Below are 27044 nucleotides of genomic sequence, written 5' to 3' on the forward strand. Positions count from 1 at the left end.
GTTGAGCGGACCCCACGTCACACGCGACGCGTTTCGAGGATGTCGCCGTTTCGCGAGACGGCTTTTTCCGTCTTCAATTGTTTTCAGAGTCACGTCGAAATTTGCTAAAAAGCACTGTAGATCGCTTACATACACTCGCTAATTATTATTATGATTTTTTTCTTTTAAATATCTTTAATACTATTTGTTCACATCTGGTTTTTGTTTGTTTTTTTTTTCTATGTACGTTACATACATATCTTGCTCTTTCTCTCTGTCTCTCTCCGTCGCTCGTCAGTATTGTCAATCAGAATCCGAAGACTCGCGATCGACAGACTTGCTCGCTCGGATACGAGACGTGATTTTATCCGTGTGCAACTTTCTAACTTCGAGCGTCAGAAGGAGAATGGATTTTCGCTGTACAAATAGGGTGGGGGTTTTCCTTCGGAAAGCGTGCGCATAACTTCTCGGTATTTTCGGTATTTCCGGAGTTTTCAAGTACGCGAGATAGAGGAAAAGAAAAGTGCCTCTGGCACAGAGAGAATTCATATAAATTCATAAAGCGCGCGAACTCTTACTACAAAAATGCATACATCGAGAGATATATATATGTGTGTGTGTGTGCGTCCGGGAACAAAAATTCGAAAGTGCAATAATGCCGCGGAAACAAGAATGGATTTTCGTTGTACGCACACGGTTTGTACGCGTTACAAGATACGGGAATTACGGGTGGTTTCTTCGTCGAATCTGAAAGTTCATGTTTGTTTTCTCCTGCGCGAATAAAAAGAAGCAAAAAAGAATTTAATTGGCACGCGCGAGAGTTTTTGCGCGTAATTTCCAAAATGTCGGCTAAAGGGAACGAAATCGATAAAAAAAAAAAGAAAAAAAAACGCGCAACGGCTCAAATCTCAAATTTTATACAGCAATTTGTCTAAATTTGCTTCTCTGTTCGTTTCTTTAACATGATTCTTCAGTATGATTTTTCGACGCTATTAATTTCGAAAGTTCTAAAACCTCTCGGCGTTATCATAATTGCACATTTTCAAACTCAGACCGCAACAAAAGAGACGCTTGTTCGCTTTCGCGCTTATCTGGCGACATTTCGCAATTACGTATTTTGTTTTCTCCCTTTTAGTCGCGCGAGACGGCGTATGATCAAAGTGACGAGCGAGTCGCCGCGCGCAATTAAGAAAAGCTTCGCGTGCAAGCGTCGCACACCTCTCCAGGACATCGTAACGCATCCGTGCGTCGCGTTTACGACTCCTTCGTGAGTTCTCCGAGAGAGGAGAGTCCCTCGGTGAATCAACCGCGAGTATAAACACGTGTTAAACACGCAAATATATACATAACATGTAATGTATCTGTGCCGCTGTGTGTGACACACAATATGTTTCCACCCCCGGCCGTTTCACTATCAGCTTTCTGAGCTTCTGCATCTCGTCTACGCAGCTTCTAACTCGGACGTGTTACACCCCACGAATAGAGACTTTGATTTGGCTTTCTCTCCCTTTCCCTCCCCTTGGTCCTTCGCCGTCCACTCCCTTTTCTCTTTGTTGCGCACGCGTTTGTGGCAGGTGACTTTATCAAAGTGCCGCCCTCTCCCCCTCGCTCTCACCACAAGCCCGTATTCACATTCTGCAAGCAAGCCTATCAGCTTTCGCGAATTTCGTATTTATGCAATTCTCGTTTCGCGTTGTCGCGATTACTTTTTTTATTTATTTATTAATATCTCTTGTCGATCGTTTCTCTTTTGCGCTCTACTTTTCTGTTTCCGTTTCTTTTTCTCTCGGTTTGTCTCTCACTATCTCTTTCTCTCCTTCTCTTTCTTCATTTTACTCGCGAAGAGGAGAAAGTCTCATTTCGCATTTCTTCCGCGAGAACGGAAGCGAAGAGCTTTTTTGAAAAATCGGGCATTAGCTACGGCCAATTTATTGCAGCGCGCGATCTCCTATTCCTTACTTCTTGCAACAGTTTTTTGTTTTTTATATGAAATAGGAAAAAAGCGACAGTGCAATTTTTTTTTCCAACCCGAGCGGTGTTTTTTGATCGTTTGTTAATATCGGGTGACGGTCTCTCTTTAATCGAGCCGCGCACGGTCCTCGATACTAACAATGGCTGGTCTTTCTGACACGCTCCTGGTATTAGAAACAGAGGAAAAGTGCAAAAGAAAGAAAGAAAGAAAGAACGAACGAACGAACGAACGAACGAAACAATTTTGCAGTTATCCAACAACGAAACGTCGTCGTTTGGGAACGTCGCCGCAAGCTGCGTCATCGGCACAACTTTTACACAACTACCACGATCCAACGACCCCCTTATACTTCCACTTGTGTGTTTTACTTGTCTTTTTTTCCTCCCGTTTCTTTTGGAGACACGACTCTCCTTCCCCTCTCTCGTTTTTCCTGTCTCGAAAATCCAATTATACAGACGTAACGCGCCTCGTCCTCGAAATTAGTTGAAACCGATCCTGTCTTTGTTGCAGATGGACATGAAGTCTGTCGGGTCGTTCTACTACGAGAACTTTGTAAGTGCAGAACCTAAACCACTGAATCATAATTTTCATAATGGCTGCGATTCGCTTTTCCGCGCGTATCGACTCGTTTTGACACATTTTTTTCCAAGGCGATTTCAATTTTTTCTTGCAGCAAAAAACACTGACAAAATTCTTTTCGAGTTTGTTGTTATTATCGATTCGCGAAAATGGTTGCGAAACGTTATCGGTGTGGCGGACTATCGGAGCGATTGTTACACCGTTCCTGTTGGGAAACAACGACGATATCGCTCAGACGAAGATACGTTCGCAATCGAAAAGCTTGCGTCGTTGTTTCGCCGGGACAAAATAAATAATCGCTTTGACAAACACAACGACAACGGCTTGACTTACGGTATTAGCTTGCTACGATTAAATTTTGATTGTCAGCCTGTTGACCATTTTATCGCGGCAACCGTTAAACCCGACGTTATTCCCTGCACGGCTGGATCAAGAGAACCTATGAGCGCACGCAAAAGAGAACAATATTTCGTACTCTTTCCCGGCCGTAACGGAGTCGAGGCTTTTCGTCGGAAGCTTCCGCTCCTCGAGCTGGCGGCCGACGCCGCTCGCGTTAATTCGCTCGTATTAATCGTAAACGTCTTGGGGATTCTTTTTGCAGGCCTTCCCAGGGATGGTTCCGTATAAACGACCGGCGGCCGACAAGTCCGGCGTGCCGGTCTATCAGCCTACCGGCGCGACGACCTATCAGCAGTTAATGCAGCTACAGCAGCCCTTCGTGCCTGTGTCATGTGAGTACACTGGAACACCACCCCTACCCACCCAAACCTCTAACCAATCGGTCGTGCAACCCCCGAACGTGCAAAGCAATCACCACGCAATGGTGGTGCAGTCCTCCTCCTCCCAGGGAGCCGCTGGCGCCACAGTCAATAACTGCGCCGACGCCAACAATGGCGTGCTGATGGATCCCTGCAACAATCCGCCGCCGCCACCTCCGACCGCTGACAATAACAGTAACAGTAGTAACGGCAATAACAAGCAGCCGGTTGCCACGCAGAATCACGATGCCGAAAACGCGCGTAACTCCCCCGAATTGAATCACTCGAGTCCGACGTCGTTGCAACAGCAGCAACAGCAACAACAGCAACAGCAACAGCAGGTTCAGCAACACACGCAACAGCAGCAGCAAATCACTCACCAATTGGCGCTACCACCAGCGATGAGTCCGTTGACCTCGATGGCCGGCCTAACATCAATGCCAGGCGTAGTGAGCATGGCCTCGATGGCCTCTATGGCCTCTATGGCGAACATGTCGCCGATAACGAACATGACCTCCATGGCCAATTATAACGCCGCGTCTAGTATGGCGAGTCTGAACATGCTAAACAGCCTCGGAATGGCGTCCGGATTGCCGGCGCATCTCGACCCCGCGACTATCGCGAAAGAAGTCGCCCAGAAGAACTACGCCAAGGCCATCAAGCTCTCGCAGGCGTCCCAGTCTTACGGCATCGGCCAACTCGCCGCGCTTAATTACACCGGCGTTGCTCTGAACAAGCAGAACCTGGTGAATCCCGCCGCTGCGGCTGCCGCTGGGAATCCCGCGGTGGCGGCGGCCGCCGGTCTGCAAGCCACCGCGGCGACTCCTAGACCTGTCATCTCGAGTCTAGCCAGTATCCCGGGCGCGCTGACCTCACCTTTGTCCGCAGGCATCCTGGCGTACTCCACAAGACCGCCGCCCACCGCGACCCCGATTAATCCGTACACTCTGATCAGACAACAGATCCTGCCGAATCCGTACATGCAGGCCGCGTCGATATCGTCGATGCCGGGCGCCGCGACTGTACAAACCAATCCTTACGTCCAGAATCCGTACGCCGTTTTGCCCGGTGTAGCTAGCGTGCCCGGAGTAGCGGCCGCGGGTGTGTCGGCCGTTCCGCAGATACCGCAGATTGGCAATCCGGCAACGATAGCGGCGCAGCCGCAAGTGGCGATTCCCGTGAGTTCCGGCGTGATCATGCAACCGTACAAGAAGATGAAGACGTCCTAAAGATCCTTGCTTGTCGGCAAGGTGGGTGGGCTCGTCTTTTCTCGCGAGCGTGCTGTTCCTTCCTGTGAGCCCCTTCTGTTTTCTCCCTCGCGGTAACGAGCGAACGATTCTGCGGCACACAATTGCTACTCCCGATATATTCGCTGCGGTGGAATATTTTTTTAGATAAATTCTATCGTTTTTTGCGATTATATGCGCGCGCGCACGAAAATTCTGGGGAAGGGATCGCGAAAAATTATTTTACCGGAACGCGTAATAAATTTATTACGTTTCCCCGAGTAGAGTTTCGCGATATTATATCGTCGCGCAAATTTACAATTGCAATGTGCATCTTACTTTTCCAGATTAAAAGGGGAGATACATTGAAAGAATTTACAATTAATCTAAACGAATATTTTTAGATGATAAATACGAATATATTGAACGAAACACTTGACATAGTTTTTAGTTTTTAGTCGTAAATAGATATGGGAATTAATCCTAGAATGTTATATTTTTCAAGAATCGCGAACTATGCAGCGCAGTGTTTGCGGGATAAGCTTCCTTTTCCCTCTCTCATGTATATGCTGTTGATTTTTTGATTCGCTGTGATAAAAAAAAAATAAAGTAACGTTGTATATACATCGATTGTGAATTGTCAAGGTATCGAATTGCAATTTGTCAGCTTTAATTTATTAAAATGTCGCTAAAAGGTTTTCGGTTCGTCAATTAAAAAGACGGGAGAGAGAGACGAAAGTGCTGTTCTATGATTAATCTCCATTGCTGATGCTCGAAGAATCGGTCCTCGTCCGCGAGAGGGAAACTGAAAGTTTTTAGCTGAGCGACTGCGAGAGACGAGGGAGGGAGGGGGTTGAGAAGATGCTATAAGACAAAATTTAGTTCCGAAAATAGATTCATTTTCTAGTCAGACATTGTCAGTGAACAGTGCCTTATTGACCCGGTTACATTTGGAGAGAGTTTCGAGCGTGCAACTGCAAAAATGGGGAAAAACGGTTAAGCAGAGCGCAAGGAAGTACACGGGAGTTTTTTCCTATCACATTACCTTATATTTACTCGAATGACTACGGGAGACGTGACTATCGTTCCGATTTTTGTTTCGGATTTGAGATGAAAATTCGGAATGTCTTGCCAGTCAAAGACCGCATTCGAAAAAAAACGGGGATACAGAGAGTCCACAAAACTTCGAACGTGGTTTCGAAGCCACACAGATTTAAGTCGCGTATTTTATCACAATTACCTATTTTATTATGTAATTTTTTTTTTTGTTTCTTTTTAGAGTTAACTGCGATATTTGTGTCTTATATTTTATATGTATAGAAATAGTTCAACTTTTAGAGTCAAAATAATTAGCGTTGTTTCATTGCAGAGGTCTATGAAATGTGTTATGTGTCGTTGCGTGACTCCGTTTTGTTTGTTTCTGTTTTCTTTTTTTTTTTTTTCGATAAGACAAATTTGTAAATAAGTCAACTTTTGCGCCGCGAGTTCGGCGCCGCAATATTTTTATTTTCGGAGAATACACGAATTTTTGTTTTTTTCCTTTTTCGTTGTAGTCATATTCGTCCAAAATTTTAACGTGTAACGTCCGCTACAAGGAAGACGAAAACGACACTCGGCCTATGTCACGTTATTGTGCGATAACTTGCCTTTAAGTCCACAAGCGTTAATTAACGTTCGCGATTCAGAGTTCTCTACAATTAATTACAATTGATTATAATTTAAAAACAAATTCTACAATCGCGACTACGATGTCTGAAACAAGTCATAATTTATTTATAGATATTTGCTTGTTTACGATGTTGTAGTGATAGATTCGAAATTTTAGTTGATCGTTTTGCACGCGTGAAATAAAAATTGCGCGAATTAGCTACTTGAGAAAACTGTTTTTTCTTTGTTACGTCGATAGTATATACTACTTTTGTTTGTATGTGCGAGATCCTCGTGTCGCGTGATATATTTGTTGTAGTATTGTAAACGAAGATTGTTTTAAAAAAGTTTTACTTATTTCCGACTTGTCTTTTTGAAGTGTAAAAGATTAAGGAATATTACGCCTGGGATCTAACGTATGTTTCCTAGTAAACACATCTTGTACATCAACGAGTACAGACCCGCGTTGGGAGACGCGACACTTACCGGCGGGTCCTTTAATTGTCCTACAATACGCGTAGATAGTTTAGGATGTAGTTGTTATTTGTTTTTTGCGTTTTAGCGTAACGTCTATGTATAATTAAGCGTTTAAGCGTGCTCGGACACAACGTGCTGTTACGTTCTTACGGTGGATTCAATTCGGGGGAATCTGTTGCACACGGTGAACTTCGTCAATTGCGACCTATGAGCTTATGCATTTAACCGTATGAGAAAAAAAGAGTACGGAGAAAGAGATGAACTAAAACAAAAATAAAATAAAAAAAGAAAGAAAAAGAGAAAAATACGGCAAGTCCGCGGGACACGCGGATGCATTTAACGTGGAAAAAAAAAGGAAAAGAGGAAGAAGAAAAAATGGTCGGTCTAACCGCGGAGGTGGCGAGACGGGGAGAAGAAATGTCTCGTCGATCGCCCCGTTGCGAGGAAAAAAAGAAACGAGTTCACATGCGCATCGTGGCACACACGACCGCACAAACATTACACCTAAGATACACTCACACGACTTATATACATATATATATATATATAATAGACACACTGCGTATATTTTTATTAACTTGTGCGTATATATGTATGCGAGCGGGGAGAAAAAAGTGGTTGTTTTGCGCGTGAGAGCGCGAAAGTCGGCGAGAAAATATACATATATTAAAGAAACGAGAACGCGAGCATTTGCATAAAACAAAGAGAGGAGAATCTACTTTTTTCTCTACCGCGCGCCCACACTCATTCACGTGTCTGCCAGTGATTTGAAAGTTCGTTCACGTCGAGACGCGTAGCTGAAAACATATATATATGTATGTACGTAATTGTATATGTATATATGTGTTTGTAAATAATATGTTTCTTTATATAAATATTATATGAAAAATTGAAATTGAAAGATATTTGTCGTGTGTATTAGAGTTACATAAATGTATACATACAAATATGTACATGGAGATAGAAAGAGAGAGAGAGGGAACACTAGCTGACACGTAGTGGTGAGGAGAATAAAGCGAAACGGCTGGTCGTATCGTAATTTTGCGCGAAAATCGAGCGAACGAATTGTACGGCGGTAGGAATTTGTGTACACGCGCGGAAGAACAGAGCGAAGTGAGATATTTCCGAGGATCTCGGCTATATGGTACAGTAAGTGAAATTTACTTCCGGCGAGATCTTTCGCTCACGCGGCGCATCCTGTTTTCAAATCGTAAAGATCTAATTTTAATTCTCATTTCTTTTCGAGGTCTTGATCGCGACGTGGCGAATTGCAATCGCTCGAAAAATTGATTCGTATGTTTTTTTTTAAATTGGTAAAACTAAAGGATGCGAATATAAATGAAGAAAACGTGTATTTTCTCAATTCTTCCAGTTCTTCCGCGATATATTAGAAACAACTTCTTCCGAGGGGTCTCAATGTCACTTTTAGAAGAAACGCACAAGACTAGAAACAAGTCATTTTTTTAATGATTCTAGAGTGGCGATTTTAATGATGCACAAACATCGAAACAATTTTCTGTTTCTTTTAATTTTAATTCTGAATAAATATCTAACTTTTGATTGGATACCTTATTTTAAGAAATTTTGAGCATTAAGCGTTTGTTTTTAATTTTGTCGAATTAGGTGATTTCAGACCTACAGTTTTAGATGAATTTGATTTCTTAATTATTGAGTTTTTTATATGTTGATTTAAATTTGCAATAATTTATTTTGATGTCTCTGATGTGTTAGAAAAGTCAGAAAGAAGGACAAGTAATTATTTTGTGTAAATAACGTCTTATATATATACAATATTTAGTTCAGGTTTATTTAGTTAGTCTATATATATTTTTATATATTTTTTAGGACAGAAGCACTATTTATATCAGTACTAGATTTTAATTCAAATTTATAAAAATATTTGTTCCTCTCTATTTTACGTAATCGTACATCAGTTAATGTATTTTATACACTCTTGACTTAAGTGTTTGTAATGTTATTGTAAGAATTAGGTTTTTTTTTTTTAAGTACAATTAAAGGTTTTTAATTTTGTGATTTGTAATTGTAGAATGTTCAGTTTTTTAATTCGTAGAATGTTCAGTTTTTCTTTAGGAATGAAAAACTTCGTCTATAAATTCTGGTAAAATTTACAAATCACCACTTTAGAGTCAGAAATCGAGGAGATCCTCGAAAGTCTATCTACTATGGTCTTCCATAACGAATGTCACGCGAGAAAAAACCGTCAGAGTCAGTCACTGTTGTTTTGCATCGGCGAAACAACAAAGGGGAGTGAATTTTATCGAAGCTGCTCTCGTGTCGTCCCGGGGGAAGAAATTGTTTCTAGCCTTAACGACGAACGCGCTGCGGGCGATTCTTTGTGATAATATGTAATGTATTACACTTATTATATATGTATATATACAACACGCGCACAACTAATTCTCGCATGCGCGTGGCACTGGAGCATATAGTAAGATCAGCCCCTTCAGTGCCTTTTGTATGGCGTTAACATGAAAGAGGACGTTCCGCGTTAGTCGCGAGCGTCTTGTTTTCGGTCGCAAGCGGTGCAACTCGCGACCAAATTCCGCGGCACTCGATGCTTTTCTTTTCGCGCTTGAGAGATACGCCAAAAATTGATCAATCGTGATTTAGAAATCAAGGAATTTTTCCGACGCTTGCGTGCGACGCCCCAGCGCGAAGAATCGCATCGCGTGCTGCAAAAGTTGAAATCCCAAGACAGCATCAAGATCGCGCTATCAATCGCTCGCGATCGACGCGGAACGACCTTGATATCTCCTCAGTGCATGACGTTATTACGTTATGTCGTGGCATTACACGTGACGTCACCGGCGCTAAAGGGCACAGGAACGATGCGCGGTCTTTAACGACCTTCGAGAAAGCCGAGGGAATTCGGCGACGAATGTTCCGTACCGGCGCCCTGTGTGGCGTTTCGGGTCGCGAATAGTGAGAGTCGACGAGAAAGAGAATCGAGCCTAAAAAAAAAAAATAAGAAAACCTATTACCGACTACGGACCGACATTCTTAGGGTTCCTCAACTTGATGTCTACAAATTATATACGTACATTATCGAGAGAGTGGCTGGTTTAAAAAAAACCGCACCGAGAGTGCGTTCGGAATCGCGTCTCGACGCGATCGATCGTTGCGGTCGCAACGAAAGGAGAGAGGATTGTTTCTTTAGCACTGTGATTGTTTTGTCGCGAGGCTAACTGTGGCACTACTTCCATATATAAGAGGAAACGTTATATATTTTACTATAGAAGAGAGAATATTCTTTTTTAAGGAATATTAGCGTAGCGTTGTACGGATATAATAACAACGACGATAATGAAGAAGCGAGAGACGCGATGTCGGAGCGCTTTCGGTACGACGTCGGCTTAAAAAACAGCGGAAGTGCCTTCCCCCTGCACTCTATACACCATTGCACACAGAACGATAACACATATACAAGAAATACATAATTATTTAGGTTCGCGACACACGTCGAAAGTGAGAGAGAAGCACTACGATAAAAAAAAAAAAAAAGAAGAGAAAAACTTATACGATATATGTATATGTAACAATTATATTTATATATCCTTATTATAAAAAAAGCATATATACGTATATATATCGTCGAATATATATACATATATAAGTTAAGATATGTATACACACCTACTATATATGTGCGTATTGTCGTTGTCGCATGTAAGAGTAAAAAAACGCGATGCAACGAAGGGAAGGAAGGAGGACACTTTGGCGATAATTGATTACATTGACGACCGCAGAAGATTCTTCTGACAATTATATACATAAAAAAAAGAGAAAACCACGCATACACGCTCGAGTATACTTACTTACGACGAACGAGAAAGAGTGAAAGGTTTTACGATAGAGAATTATACACGAAAAAAAAAACAGATATATATACATAGTATTTATTATTGTGTACTGTACTGTCTAATTCTTCACATTGTACATTATTATACATATATGTATGTTAACATATACATATATATATTACACGTATTCAGATCCTTTACACACATTATGTATAATATCGATATATATATACATATATGTTCGAGAGAATAAGAGCACACATTGATCTCCGGGAAAAAGCGGAGAAAGAGAAAACAAGTTTTCAGGTGCATCTTTGACTGCACACACACACATACACACACACAGCCTATTTAGATTCTGCAATTCTCGAGTCTGTCCGCAATTCTCTCGGCAAAATCATCATCCGCGTTGTGTGTACACACACAACCTCTCGCGTTTTATTGCGTGTGCGCCGATCTCTTGCGTGTCAGGATCACAAAATACGTCGACCCGTCGCGCGGGAGGCGCGCGACGAGAAAAAGCAAAAAAAACGTTTATGATATGTGATGAGTAAAACGCGACAGCTTGCGCCGACTCGAGAGAGAGATATACATATATACATATAGAGATGATATGTCTGTTTTAGTCGATTCTCGCAGTCTCGAATGCGTTTTTTTGCGCGTGCACGCTCACGGGGTTTGTCAAGGAGTCAGCCAGTATTTGTAATAATAATGCTTGAGAAATGCATGAATATTTGTTTTAATTAATGCTTCTTCTTATTTCATCTCTTTCTATAAAAAAAAAAAGAAAAGACAACAAGAGAAAAAAAGAAAAACGAAAAGTGAGACAGAACTTCCCGTGACTCTCGCTAATATCCCTTGTAATATTTATATTTATATATACATATTATATATATTACTTGTGTATTATTCGATATTGCGCCCACATTATTGCTCACGATCTTTATAGCCTCGCTTCCTGCTTCCCTTGTTTTTTAATCTCCTCTTCATTTCGAATCTGTCCGATTCGACGCTTGTATTTCGTATAAACTTTCTTTTCTCTCTTCTTTACACGTATCATTTCTTTTTTTCTGAACTGCGTATCGGAAGTTTTTTCTTATTATTTTTTTTCCACGATGTCCTCGCTGCGATCGATGTGTTTTCTTTCCGTCAACGAAGATCAGACATCTCACGCTGATCTTTCGCGTAAATCGCATTATACTTACACTCTCAATTAATTTCGAGTTTTTCCTTTCTGCCAACGCCTCTCAACGCGGAGAGCGTCCTTTTTCAGCGTCGCGTGCCCTCGGCGGAATTTTCGCACGTTGAATCGTGTATTTTTTCAGTTTTTTTTGTCTCGCGAAATTCGCAACTCTCTTCACCGCCGAGAGCATGCGAGCCACGCCAAGCACGCGGGTTCTCTCTAAGATCACGTAGATGTTAGTCGCTTTTACCATGGCGAACACCAAGTAAAAAGAATGTCGTACGACTCACGACTCGCTCTGGTCCTCTTTTCCTCTTCTCTTTTCGTCTTCTTAGACTTGCTTCCTTTAATCTTTACGCCCTTTTCTCCCGCCCCGGCTTCTCCCGCGCTTTAGTTGCGACATTTTTTGAGGCACGGAGATGTATCTGGGTAATATTAATGTCCATTTCTTCTCTCCCTATCATCCGGCCACGAAATATGTTGATCTCTCCTGACCTCAAGATTCCTCGACTCTTTCTCTCTCTATCCTCTGTCTCTCTCACATTTTCTATACAATCGCCACATTAAGCTCCATCTCCCAATATAGTTTCCGGTTGATCGTCACCGAGAGAAGGTCTTTATCGCGTTTTATCGTGCTCTCGCGAGTCGTTTATTCCGAACGTGGCGTGAGATAAATTTTCGAAATGTGCAATATTCTGATAAAAATATGACGGAGAATAAACGAGGGTTTTGAAGTCGAACTAAGAAATACTTAGAAATAAAAGTTTTTTTATTATTGCTATATTTTATTGTTTTCTCTCGATAAAACTCCGAGACACTTACGCTATTTTCGCAATACACGACTTATGTATTTTTGACGAGAGACGATTTTTGAAATTGCGAGATCAAAAAATAAATTATAAGAAAATTGTTTGAAATAAAAGGAAATTGTTTCGAAAGACTATTCAATATTGTCAATTAAAGTATAACGCACATGTGGTACTTATAATGAACTCGTTTGTCTCATTGCGATCTATTTTCGATAGATGTTCTAATGTGTTTCGACTTTATCCTCCTGACGATATCGTTTCCTTTCATTTCCTTTCCCGGCTTTCTATGTTTACTCATCGCTAAGCCTGCGTAAGATATGCGTGTGTGTGCCTGTGTGAGCTCTTCCGTAACGGCACAACAAAAGCCTATTGTAAATACAAAAAATTTCGACGAAATACCCGAAGATCCGCGATTTCAAAAAAAAGAAACAAATTTAACAATTCTCTTTGTGAGAGAAACTCTTGCTCTACGATAAAATCGTCGATCTTCGTGTTACGCACTGTGTGATAAGTTAAGAGGCGAATATAAGAAGCAAAGAAAAATTAGACTTTAAAAATAAACGCGATGTAAACAGCTTGAAGAGTCATAACGCGTAACATTTGTTTCTTTGCATTGTCGCGAGGAAACAAAACTAAAAATTGAAACTCTCATATCGCCTCGTATCTCATCACACTTATTTCGCTAGTTGCTTTTAGCCGCGCCTTGTTTGCCGCTTCCGCCACGTTCGGCAGCAGAGCCACTTTGCAACGAAACGAATTCTCTCATTTACATCGTGAAATTCCGTTGCGATTGTAAAAAAAAAAAAAAAAAAAAAAAAAAAAAAAAAAAAAAAAAAAAANAAAAAAAACGAAAGCACTTCGCGAGCATTTTGGTCGCGAAATTCCGACTGCGACCAAGAGGAGAATATACAAGCGTGCGGAGATAAAAAAAAAATTTCACGCGTTTAACATAGCGTAACTGTAGCCTGATAACGTGCGTGTGTACATTTTGTGTGACAAAACGCGTAAATACGAAAGTTTACGACTCGGTGTTCGAGAGCGAATTGATTACGGAAGTGCGGTCATGCATAGATCCGTGACGATCGGACGATAAGTGTGTTGCGCACAAACCTCTGGACATAACGAACAATTCGCGACCATAAATGATATGCACGCGCGGCAGCATTATTTCAGCGTAATTAGTTCTGCGACTCACGGTCGCGCGCGGCGGCGATCTAATTATTGCTTGTTGTTATATTTCTTATATATATATGTGTCGTAAAAAAACCGCGTTTATGCCGGAAAAATTCCAGTAGTATAGTTCTGCTATATATATATAAATATAAATATATACATACTATTATTATATATATATAAGTCATTTTCTGCGCTTGCTGAATAAAAAAGTTACATGTGCTTTTGTAATATAGCCATCTCTCTCCACGTTTTCTTCCCAAACTCAGCCATTAATATAATAATAATCAACATGTACCTGCTGTTTATCTTCTTCTTTGTGCTAAAGAATTTGAAACGCAAAACGACGCTTCTCGCATACCTGCAATATATACATACACCTGCGCCGATAATTAAAACCTCGACATGCAGCACACTCTTTCCAAATGTAAGTATCGCAGTAGCACTTTATCTCATTACACGCAAGCTTCAGCTGTTCATCATCTTCTTCACAATAATTGTTTCATGTATATAATATACTTGTAGCGAGCTACTTGTTACAAGCTGAATCGTTTTCTTTTTTGCAGTAGATTCACAAGTTGGGTTTTTTCGTCTCACACGCGACGCGTGATCCTCAAACAAGTAGCTCTCGATACACCAAGTGCATTTTCTGGAAATCACGAAATTCACATCGGTTGCTGTTACACGTGTAATTTGATAAGAGAGTTGTGAGCTTCGCGTGAAATGTATTTAAAAAATAGCGAAGCTATTGTAAAATTTACATTTTACTGAAACAAAAACTGCAACCGATGAATATAACATGTTACAAGTTTGGGGATTAAAAAAAAAAAAAAGAAAAATAGATCGAAACACGTCGGAATGGCGTTTCGCTCGGAGCGATTTTTTTTTTTTTTTTTGTTTTTTATTCACGCGGATTTGGATCCGATACATTTCTGGAAATGCATCAGTCGCTCCAAATGGGAAGTCATCTGTTGCCTGGACGGACTGTCGCCTCGACAAAACTCGAATACGAATTTCTCACACTTTACTAGCGCATGCGAAACACGTGTAAATGTAAAACGCCTCATAGAGAAATGCACGAGAGAAAGAGAGAGAGAGAGATAGAGAGAGAGAAAGAGAGCGTAACTCGTTCGAAGGACTCGCTGTTTGCGGCTGTTTTCCAATTTGGGAGAGAGTCGCGCGGAGATGTACGATTTAATACACCGTGCGGTGTGATATACCCTATTCATTCGTTTGCAGCGCAACAAATGGATCGGCGCGCGCGTGCGACTTCTAACGACAGGCTCTGTACGAAACGAATGCGCCAACCGCCACACACACAAACAAAACACATATGTGTATGTATATATATATATATATATATACACATAAAATATATACATATACACATACGCCAATCAGTGCATGTTGAAAACGCGATTGTTTCATGGTCTCTCTTTCAACTTTCTGTTTCATGCTTGCCCTCGCGCCTGGATATATCCATCGCACGTCTTTCAACCGAAAATTCCATCACCGCATACCCGTTTGATCCATCCTTCGCCGACGCTTTTCATCCCTCCCGACCCGACCCGTGGATGCGATCCCGATGTGACATCCTGTGTGGCCCCTGCACGGCGCCGGTCCAATCCCGTAATTGATCCCGAAACATTTCCAACTACTCCTCTGCGACGGGTTCGCACCTAACGATCCCGGATCCCCGCTCTCCACTCGAATTACACTCATGTGGCGATTGTGTGACAATTATTCTCCCATTACACCGTGTGTTGTTGCCGTTGACAAATCTCCGCGACAAACATTTCGCCGCATTATCGACGAGAAAACCCGCTTGTTTATTGTCCTATGTATAAACAAAACTTTTTCACGCGTAAACGACAAATACACACGTTAACAACACGATCGTTAATACTGTTCGTCGCGTGTCGCTTAAAAAAAAAAAAATCACCAATTATTTTTTTCACGTTCGCTGACCAATCACGTACGAAACCTTGATGATGGGTTGTCGGTGCTTCTTCTTTCCTCCCCATTTTTTGTGCCGTTCCTCGTCGACCTCGCGTTCCGCACGTCGAAATCGTTCGATAAATATTTGGCGAACGAATGAACAAAATAAAATGGCATGCCATCGTGTCGGACGCGCGCGCGACTCGAAAATCGGGCGATGACAAAAAAAAAAAAAAACAAAAACCGAACGAAATGATAATGCCGGCGAAAAACACGCGTTTCCTGTTCTCCGCTTTATCACGCGCTTCCGTTCGATTGGCTGATTGATATTTCCCTCTCCTCCCCTTCCTTCTCCATTTCGTATCTCGACGTGGGCTTCACCGTGCCTCGCGCATCTATATATATATTAATCTCCCCCCGATATCTCCAATATTTCTACACACATATGTATTACTATAATGAATTTTTTTTTTTTTTTTGAAACGCTGGCTTATGGTATGTGTGCACTTTGCCGCCGCATTATTTCGATGCCCCGCTCATCACAAAACCGTCTCCGAACAAACCCGTTCCCTTTTCCTAACTTCCTTCCTCCCTCTAACAAAAAATCTGGATTGTGCGGCACACCCTGGTACATGCGTGTTCGTCGTTCGCCGAATCTGAAATGTACGATAATGCGTGCGAACATGCGTGCAATCGCTTTTCACGCGGCGACTCGCGACTACTCGCCCTTTCCCCACCCTCTCGTTCGCACACGACCGGTGCGTAACAAAACGAACTCGACAAAAAAAAACGAAAAATAAACGCACTAAACAAATGAATGAAACGCGCGACGACAAGCCGACGATTTACACTTTCGTTTTCCGTAATTTACGCTTTCATTTTTCCCGCGCTTTTTCACGCTCTCGCATCCCCCGGCATGTTCTCTCGCGCGCATTTGTCGGAACGACGAACGGCTGCAATTTAACCGACGACTCATCATGCTCCTTCGCGGAGCGCTTAATTAAAAAAAATACAATAATAATAACAATAATAATAATTGCAACAAAATGAAAAAACAAAAACAAACGATGCGCATAAAAACTTCTAAAACCGAAAAAAACGATAACAAATTCGATATCACTGTCGTACATGTACCTGGATGCTCCGAGGGCACGCTTTCCACGCGTGTCTCCCTTGATCTGGCGCCTTCTCCATCGAATTCAACCAACTGTGTGGTAATGAACGACCACCAAACAAAAAAAATACTACCAATACTTGAAAAAAATACCGTACGAACACTGCCTCGTTTGCTGCATGTGGATCGCCTTAGCAGCCTTAGCCACTGTCGGGGCCCAAGTGGTCCCCCAAAATGCTCACTGTGTCGTCTACACAGACAGCTGCGGACAGGTAGACTCATTATTGTAACCAGTTTTTTATCCGGTCTCGAGTTTGCATCACGAGCGCTGGGTCGAGTGACCGTTTTTCAGTCGATCGTTCTTTCGGAACATGTTTGATTTTCCCTTTTTCAAGAAGAACATAATCAAAATTCGACAAATTCGTTCTGTTCATTTTCACAAACGACAGTTTCTCGCACGCGATGTCACACTCATTCTCTTCTCGCTAAATCAGAGAAATTTCGGTCGCTAATTTTCTAATTAGAAATTAACCACGGCGCCCCGATGCAAACTCGAACTTTTATTGCTGCTAACCTTCAAAGTTAACGAGGGAGAAGGACGATCGCGGGTGTCGCTCTTGCGATTAATTTGCGACTTTCACGCGCACTTTTTTTCAGATACGTGTCACGTTTGTAATTAATTTGTTGAAGAGCGAAACCCGTTTGTAATCCGCAATCTCTCGGCCAACTTTGGCTAACACGTAGCTTTCGGGGGCATCTCCCTCACGACTGCTCACCGCAACTATAACTGCGAATAACCACTGCCTTATCTGGTGTTTGTCTATTATATTATTATACCAATAATTATATTATATATTATGCTACTTCGAAAGCGCGCGTTGTCGTCACCTTCGTTTCCCTCGTTTCCCTTTTTTATTACACACAGAGGACATACAAACGTAAACGCAACACATACGTACATTGCACACACACACACGACAATCCTGTATTTCACGAAGAAAGAGATGCACGCTTCTTATACAGTAATTTAGTATGATTAGTACTATTTGCCATTAAACGGTTTGCCATGTATCTATATATATATATATTATATACATATTATATATCTATCATGCCATTGTCTTGAAACCGCTTGTCTGATTAACGTTGCGCGTTATTTGTGGATGAAGGATATATTGTCGGGACATGTCTCTTGAACATTTCTTTTTTTTGTATCCGTTACATACGACTTGAATCTAATGCCTACGTCTCTGTGAGAGCAACTTCCATCTTTGTACGCTTCAGTATCTATTTGTTTATTTTTTTCTCTCTCGCAGTGCATCTTATCGCAAGTAGCAATTATACGATTGAGGACCATACAGTTGTTATACGAGTGTCGGGCGTGTTTATATATAATTGCATGCATACATTAATATCACATCCACCGTTGACACCGGAGGAAAAGCGCGTGCCGCAACAACTAGGGAGCATGAAGCTTTTATTCGACGCAATGGTTCGTAACATTTGTCATTTTGTTCCTTATATGTCAGTGAAACGTCGAGAATTTATAATTACTTTTATATAAAAGTCATCCGAGTCTTCGAGTTGTGTCAGACGTGAGTTCTAAAACTTTGGCTTTTTTTGGAAAATTTTATAGTTACATATATATGTAAAATATATATATATATCATATATTATATTAAATAAAATATATAATATATAAAATTTTATTTATATAAATAACATAATGCTCCCCTGGTTTGCGTCGCATGCATCGCGTCAAAGTTCACTCTACGATTCGTAAATATCTGATTGCCAAACGCGTGATATCTTGAAAACTCGATGAAAAAAAATCGACGAGATATTCAATGTAATGACAATGGCGTGATTTTCGACGTAGATTCAAAAAACTTTTTGCGGAAAAGACAGCTCGCGGACGAAAAAAAACGTACAACACTTCTTCAAAGTGTTCAACATGCGTATTTGTATTTCTTGCTATTTGAATTAGCAAACAGCTGCGAGAAGTAATGCTACTGTGTCAAAAGATCAAAGTGAACCGACGTTTAACGAACGAGATTTTTTTCAATCCGATCCCGACTCAAGAGTTTGAAACATTTCACGAATTTTGAGCAAACGTACACGCAGCTTTTGATCGAATTGCTCATTTTTTGTTTTTTTTTCGCTTGTTACCTGGTCAGAGAACGACGACACGGAGTGTCTCTTACGCTTGGCACTGATTGCTTTCGACGCAATTAACTTTGACGACTGTGAGGCGTAGAATATAGAATACATGGACACGTAAAGAAGCGCGCGCGAGCTTGAGGCGCGATGAACCAAAAATCTCATCATCTCTCTTTCATTTGACAAAAAGCTTTTCCCATCTCACTCGCGATCGGACGATGAATGATTCCGATCGTCGCGCGTTTTGTTTTTTTTTCTCTGTCAAGCAATCTCTTGTTATCCTACAACACACTTGACCAGCTCTGTCGTTATGGTTGCGGAGTCGCAGTTGATATAGTGTTGAACTTATATTTGCAGTAGAATATTATTAATTTGACGGCTTTACGACATCCCATTATCCATTATATTACGATATTGCCGATAACTGCTGACTATCCAATTTCTACCCCCAACAATCCCCCTCTTGCGGCCGCCCTCGTCGCTTCGGTTCGCCTAACGTGGGTCGTCCTCGGATGGAACTTCCTTCTTTTTTACGTAGCTTTAGTAGTGAGTGGATGTGTGTGTTTCGGAAAGGGGAGGGTCCTGACGTTCTCACGCGAGCGAACCGAAATCGACGGCGCGCCGGCTTCCGGCAGCACACTAACGCTTGGGTGATGACACCGTATCGCTGATTTGTCAGAGGAGTGATATCGACGCTTCGATATTTCGTTCTTATCCTACTTGAATTCGGCGCGATCGATTTTTTTTTTCCAAAAACACCGGATCACCCAAGCAAAACGATCCCCCTTCTCCCGGGCCATTATTTGCATGACCAGACTCTGTGTTCGTAGCGAGTTCTCTCTTACGCCAGTTGCAAGAATTATTTATTATAATATGATTACAATATTATTACGTCACTATATATATATACTAGCGTTATTATTATTATGATTACCATTATTGTCGCTATTAATGCTATTATGATCGTTTATTATTCTTTACACTCTCATTTCTCTGCGTGTCACTGACAACAATCCTTTTTCTATGTTCGAATTTTCATGTTAAATCCCGATCATTTTACGAGTGTGCGCGGGACGTGTTTTTTTTGGCTCGAGATTTTTCGATAGTTACATTGGCGACGCAATTTGTGACATTTATCTTTATTTAGATTTTTTTTTTTTTTTGATTTTTGTTTTTTCGTGATATATGTTTTTTTCATATATTTTGCACGCTTCTATGATAAGCCTTCGACTATTCTTTTAGCGCGAGATAATACTTTATTTCTTTTAATGACATTTTTTTCTTTCATGTTATTATTTTTGGTTTTTTTCTCTCCCCCATATATTATATCTGTATTCTCTGGTAGGTTGTTAATGCTTTTGAAACCTAACGTTTTGCTAACACGAGATATTCCATTACTCTCTCTGGAATTTGATGTTTAATCTATTTGCTGCATTTGTCTCTCTTATATATTTCGAATATATACAAAACACATATGATTTCTCCTATAGATACGAGTGTACGTGTGTGTTTTTTCCGTGTGTGTGTACATATAATATGCATATATATATACAATCTTTTCATGCCGATGGGTAAATAAAAAAAGGAACAAATATACATTATATACAGTAGCTGTAGCTCTTTGGGTGGAGTTTTGCCGCTTCACTTGAGTTCCTTTAATTTTCCGATGTTCTGCGACTCGCATTTTACATACATGTATCTCTTTTCTTCTCTATTTCGCTTTCGTTTGTTCAATGTGAAAATTATTATTATTATTATTATTATTATACCTCGCGATAAAAATCAATATATTGCCTCGCTTGTAATGCGATTGCGAAATTGCCGCGACTTTTTCACCGCGACTTTTTCACCTAATGACATATATATGTATAGTACGCAATCGCGTGTGTGATGATACGCTCATATTATATATATACATACACACATTTTGTACATGTAATTGTCGCCGCTATCTCGCAAAAACCTCGGGTTCACATTTTGCGTAGTCGAGCATCGTTTTCGGGAGCAACGAAGGGAGGAAAGAAAGTGTGATGGTGGGAAGGGGGGAATATCTCTCTGTTGCTCTCGCCGGTATTTTGTTGTAAACGCTAAAATTTCAGTCTAGTCATTGTGCTGAATGGCCCGCTGAGAAGAGGGTTTCCACACTTGATTCGCAAATTCTGCTCGCCAGCTTGTGAGACGCGCGCGCGCGCGCGCGCTAACAAAAAGAGGAGTAATTTCAAGTAGAGAGAGAAATGTAAATTTTAGAGTTTCTGGATTTTTCGACGAAATTTGCGAATCAAAAAGATCCTCATTTCTAGGCGCGCTCCTTGCACACATTCTTATCGGAACGTCGCGAAGATTAGCGTAAGGAGAAAGTGTCGCTCGCACACAACCGGTTCGCGTTGATAAAATAACTTCCCTCATTTTTGGTCGAGCCAATTTTTTTTGCAAAAAATCCCGGCAAAAGTGTAAATCTCAGTCTCAGACTCAACACAAATTGAGACGCAAGACTCCCTTGCAGTCGAGAGATCAGTCAGTTGGTTTTTTACTTTTCACACTACAAGATACAATAATACCATAAAATAGGAAATGTCTTGTTTGAAAACAATAAGTTCTACTGCAAATTTACCACTTAATTCGACATGTGCGAATACTTGGCGATTTTTAATGTTCATGTGAATCATCCTTCGCTTTTCGACTGAATAATGATGTCAAATCTTGCCGGAGATAAATTCAAATCGGATGTATCGATATGCGATCGCGCTGATTATTCGCACATCAGTAGCAATTAATTAATATCCGTATATATATATACAAATCGATTTTCTAGAGCATGTAATAAACCGTGGATATGCTCTAACACTGAAAAATCTAGAGTGTATGGCGTGAATGAGTTCGGTGAGAGAGTAGGGATGCTCAGAAATGTACCAGGACACCCGATAATGTGTGAAAGCACAGCACGTACCTCTTGATATTTTTTTTAGAATAGATGTGTGTGCTTTTCGTTAAAATTTTGCTTGCAGATCAATTAGTTTCGACGATTCTTTTTCGAAACTTCTTAAATTATCGGGTATCGGTATTTTTAAGCAGTCCTGCAGAGCGAATGGGAAGACAGCGCGTGGAACATGATTGAATGCGCGAATTCTGTGAGAGTGAACAGCGTGTGAGTGTGTGTTTGTGATTCCATAAGTCTTTTTGCAAATCCTACACCACTTGCCGATCTTATCTGCTATAAGAGTATCTGGCACATTTTCTTTCAGTTACTGGACACCCTCCCGGTGTGCCAAGATTTTAATCGTCAAGTGTGCAACCGTCCCGCCTGCAAGTTTATTCATCTCACCGACGGTGAGTTGAGATTAAATTCTGGAGAATGAGAAAAGAAAATATTAATTTTTGATAGCAAATCACGTACTTCCATATATATTATTTGACACTTTCCTACAATCGTTACTTCAATCATCGGAAGTTTAAAGCGTAATCTTGCTCGCACAGGATCACATTTAATTCTGAATTACGAAGCGAGAACGCATTGAAACCGATATCGCGGTACCCGATTGATATTCACCGAGCGCGAGTTCCGGCGATTTTCGAATCTCTGTTCTCGGTCACACGCGCGGATCGGTCAAGCGTAACAAGATTTTCGGTAAAATAAGCGTATCACGAGCGACGCCAGAAATTCGACTATTGAAATTCCTGAGCGCGACGGAACTATCGCCGCGCGGACAGCAGCCAACGGCGATTACGCGACTTGTCTTTCATTTCGTCCGTTTTGGTTCGCGACGAATTTGCCAATTCCGTGGCGACGCGTCGCGCAAGTACGCGGTAATAAATCATTCACGGTTTTTATCGCTCGGAAGTCCGATTGTCGGTCCGACGTTTTTTTATTATTTTACTTCCGCCCGTGACAACGCGCGCGAGATCCTCGGGATCGCCTTTATTATCCTCCCGCCGCGTTTATTAAATGTCACCGTTACGATGCAGCTTCGCTTTCGCGTTTAGCACGCGAACGATGTAACGCAAATCTCTCCTTTTGTCGACCCGTCGTCAATTAGGTTTTCTGCTCGCGATAATGAGCGACCGATCGGATCGCTCGAGACAGGAAAAGAAAAGGTGCGCGCCTTGCGAAACACAATTAGCGATGCTTTTTACACAATCAATCGCGGACGATAAAATGTGTACGACGGTTATCGCTGCAGATTTGCATGAACTCCCTTTGATGCTGCCGAACGATCGCGAATATTTACGCGTTGTATTCAGACAATTCAAACAATGCGAATCGCATAGCGATGGCCGTAAAAATGGTTCTTGCTGGCTGCATAGTAATTAATCTTTTTGCAATTCCAGCAAAACTTTTTCCGTTGATGTACACGTAGTTACTTGCTAAAATAATTATTTCGGTAATAAAATCAAACGCGCGTTTGACTCGAAGTTTATTTATTCTACAACTTTGCTGGGGAAGAACACATTTCAACTTTTAATTGCTCGCACAACTTATTTATATTGAAACAGTGTCTAGTTAAAACACAAAAATTGATCAATATCTGAGATGTATGTTTTAATGATGCATCTACTAATTCGATCGTTTTTTCTTTTGTTTCCTCAATTTTCAGGAAACGTGGAAGTGATCGAGAACCGCGTAACGGTGTGCAGGGACGCAGTAAAGGGCGCGTGCTTGCGACCCCAGTGTAAATATTACCACATACCGGTCGCATTACCACCGGCGCCTCTGATGGCGATCGCATCATCTGCCTCGTCCTAAGGGTTGCTGTCGCCAGCGACTAACGCGCCGCGGGGAAGCGAGAGAGGAAGATGGATCTGATGAGCTCTTCTGCGCGAACACGCATCCTCCGTGCACTGTCGAGAGATTGTGCGTCGAAGCGACATCAGCAGCGACGATCCGGGCGAGAGCGAAAAGCGAGCGGGAAGAAAAATGTCTCTTCGTCCGTCTTGTTCGATTTAGGTTTAACATCGCGCCGATATTCCTTCGCGACACTCTTCTCCGACATCTGTGCGCGCTCGCAACGCACGAATGTGCGAACGCGCGTGACGACGGAGAAGCAACACCCTCGGAAGCGAGAAGCAGGAGGGATACGGTACCGATGAGATTTCCGTGCGAAGTCGAAAAGGGAAGGAAGAAAATATACAAAGAGAGAGAGAGAGAATGTGTGTGTATGTATGTGTGTGTGTATGTCAAAGATTTTTTTATATTTATCAAAGTTGCGTGAAGAGGAAACGCCGAAACTGAAAGAAAATGATCTGACAGGCGGTCGTGGAGGTTGAAAAATCGACGCTTGCGAATCCCGGCGCAACAGCAGGGGTTGTAGAATCATCGGAATATTTGTTACAGACACATTGAGCTAGTAAACAAAGTCTTCCTCGTCTTTATTTCCTTTCGACTTTTACATATTTGGCTTCCTTACGAATCGCAGACGCGAGTCGCGCGGCTAAGCCGGACTCTTTCAACTTCCACGATTTCCTTCTGTTTTTTTTCTCGATAACCTGCTCGTGTCACGAAGAAGACAGTCTGCGACGGGGGAGAACAACGAGCGACGTTTCGTCCCTACGGATGAACGTCAAACGCGAATACGTCGGGACTCCATTCTTCTCGCGATCGAGCGAGTTAGCGAACAATTACTCGCGATTCACCGTTGTTCGAGTTTCCGCGACGCAGCGGAGCTCTCCCTTTTTCGATCTTGATCGGCGATCGATGAAGGCAGCTTTCTCGGGAGTGAAACATGGAAAAAAGAGAGTGTGATTTTTTTTTATTCCCTCGGACTGCTCTCTTTGTTGTGTACGCGTATAATAAATATATCGGAGAGGAGATTAATGAAAGTAGCATCATTTTACTAAGTAACATCATTTTACGAAAAAAGGAATCTCAAGTGTTACCTCACGTTGTTCGTCTTGGTTCATTGCGAGAGTAAGATGTTCGTTTTGTTTCTAAAATACATCTCGCGTGTTTAATATTAATAAGAAATTTTATACTCTCCGCGTTTGTGTTCGAGAAAGCTGCTTAACTCTATCATTTTCTTCCTTTTCCCTTGACTCACCGCACGCGTTCAGTGTCTTGATTCGCCGTGACGTGCGATGCGCGTTCGCAACACGAAGATACGAGAAAACCCGAAGAGAGAGAGAGAGAGAAAGAAAAAGAGAATGTCTCGAAATATATTGTTCTATAATGGCGTATAAATATTATACATAATATACATATATATATAATTATATATATATATATATATATATATTCACGCGAGATTCCGGCGTGTGTGAGAGAAATCGTAATATTGTACCGTAAGTAGACTAGCTAGGGGTCGTGAATCGACACGACGAAACGAAACGAAAGAAACCGTTGATTACTGAGGAGAAAGAGAAACGTAAAAAAAAACATAAGAATGTAGAAACGCGACGATAAAGAAAAAGAAAGAAAAAAATAATAATATCACCGAGAGACGAAATGAGGGAAGAAATTAATTTATACACGAGAGGTTACACGATATATAATATGTAAAAGAGAACGCGGTGAGAGAAAGAGAGAAAGAGAGAAAACGCATAAGGAAATTTTTTATACTCGTATTTAACAAATCTCAATTATATTTTGTTTTTTAACGAATAATAATGTAAACGTGTGTGTATATATACATATACGAGATGGAGGGAAATACATATGTATAATTGTATGCATATATATTGCGAGAGGGTGCAACAATTTCGCGTGAAGGAGAGAGAGAGAGTGAGAGCGAGCGTATATTGGTTATCGGCGGATTGATTGGGCGACGATTAGGAGCGAGAGAGAGAAAGAAAGCGGGCGCGGAGTAATGTTCGGAAATGGTACGCGTCGGAATGTAAGAGAAGCTGCGGATCGATCGGTTCTCTCGCGCAAGAGGAAGCAGGAAGCCTTAGAACGAAGGTTCACCGACCGGCTATTTGACTTTCGACCTTTGTCATTAACTTGGTTACAGCGAGAAACAAGGCGAACAACGCCGAATAAAAGAAAAACAAGAAAAAAGTCGCACATTCTCTATATATATACATATAGGCGGGTAAACATTATTTAATTACCACACTCATGTGCGCGCGCTCTCGCGCGCACGCGACAAATGTATATGACAAATTTATATATATATATATATGCCCATATGCGATAAGAAAAATTATATATTTAACTAAAAAAGGACGGAGAGACTTTGCGCTGTGGGGGAGTTGGGAGTCTATAGAAGCAAGCGGCGAAAGAGAGGTAGAGAGAGAGAGAGAGAGAGCAAGAAAAATAGAGAAAGGAAAAGAAAGAAATGGAGAGGGGATCGTTTTATATCTTCTCTTCGAAACAAACGAAAAAAAAGAAAAAAACAACAACAATCGATCCGTGTTGGATCGCGTGTTATAGGTTATACATAATCGATAGGGCATAAGTTTCTAATGTTGTTTATCAGTCCTCGTGAACGCGCGCGACTGTTCGTAAAATATTTTTTAATTGTTACGTTTATAATTATATATCGACAATTATTCACTTTTAATTGATAAGTTGTTCGTTTCCCCCGTGAATTATATATATTATATATATACATATATATGTGTCGCGCGAAGGACCCCTTCCATTGATCGAGTCTTTCGTCATTAAATGCATTCTTCATGATAGAAAGAGACAAACTCTTCTGTGCACGCTTAATTGCACCCTCGAAGCCAGTTTTCTCAAATAATCTTCTTACGATTACGCGTGCACTCTCTGCATATAATACATAATATTATTATAATAAATTCGCGTCCCGCGCGAATCTCGTTTCTTTTTAAATAGCTTAAAAAAAATCTTAAACGATACATTCTCGCGTCCAGAACAGAAATGTTCCGATCAATATTTTTTTACAAGGTATATACATATATAAACGTGAAAAATATTAACGTTAAGGCACGCTTGTGGACCTGATTTCCTCAAAAAAAAAATAAATAAATAAAAATAAACGTCCTCGACGACTGATCGCTCGCTCGAGAGAATTCGAAGAGAGAGGAGAGAAGGAGAATGGAACTCTTTTCCGAGTCAGCGATCAGCGACGATGAGACTTCCGACAATTTTACTGCACACATATATATACGACGTGCGCGCGACGATGTGGCGATGTGTTTGAAAGACATTTTACCGTCCAGGAGAGGCTTACACCAACTTTCCCGACCAACGACACGATATGATCTATCGAATTTTTCATACCGAAGTATGTACATTACGAAATGAAAAAT

At 41.3% G+C, this 27044-nt stretch overlaps 1 protein-coding gene across 6 annotated transcripts in view; it reads left to right on the top strand.

Moving 5' to 3' along the window:
- LOC109851976 (protein muscleblind) overlaps positions 1-25251 on the top strand; it is a 359227-nt gene extending 333976 nt beyond the window's left edge. For all 6 annotated transcript variants that reach the window (XM_020422635.1, XM_020422631.1, XM_020422636.1 and 3 more), the window contains 4 exons: positions 2462-2503; positions 3132-3261; positions 22079-22163; positions 23429-25251. In XM_020422635.1, coding sequence (XP_020278224.1) covers positions 2462-2503; positions 3132-3261; positions 22079-22113 — 207 coding nt within the window. In that variant the 3' untranslated portion in view covers positions 22114-22163; positions 23429-25251. The remainder of the gene's footprint in view (positions 1-2461; positions 2504-3131; positions 3262-22078; positions 22164-23428) is intronic.
- The last annotated feature ends 1793 nt before the right edge of the window (positions 25252-27044 follow it).

Source organism: Pseudomyrmex gracilis, unplaced genomic scaffold, assembly GCF_002006095.1.
Source record: "Pseudomyrmex gracilis isolate BER0280 unplaced genomic scaffold, ASM200609v1 scaffold_23, whole genome shotgun sequence".
Lineage (NCBI taxonomy): Eukaryota > Metazoa > Arthropoda > Insecta > Hymenoptera > Formicidae > Pseudomyrmex > Pseudomyrmex gracilis.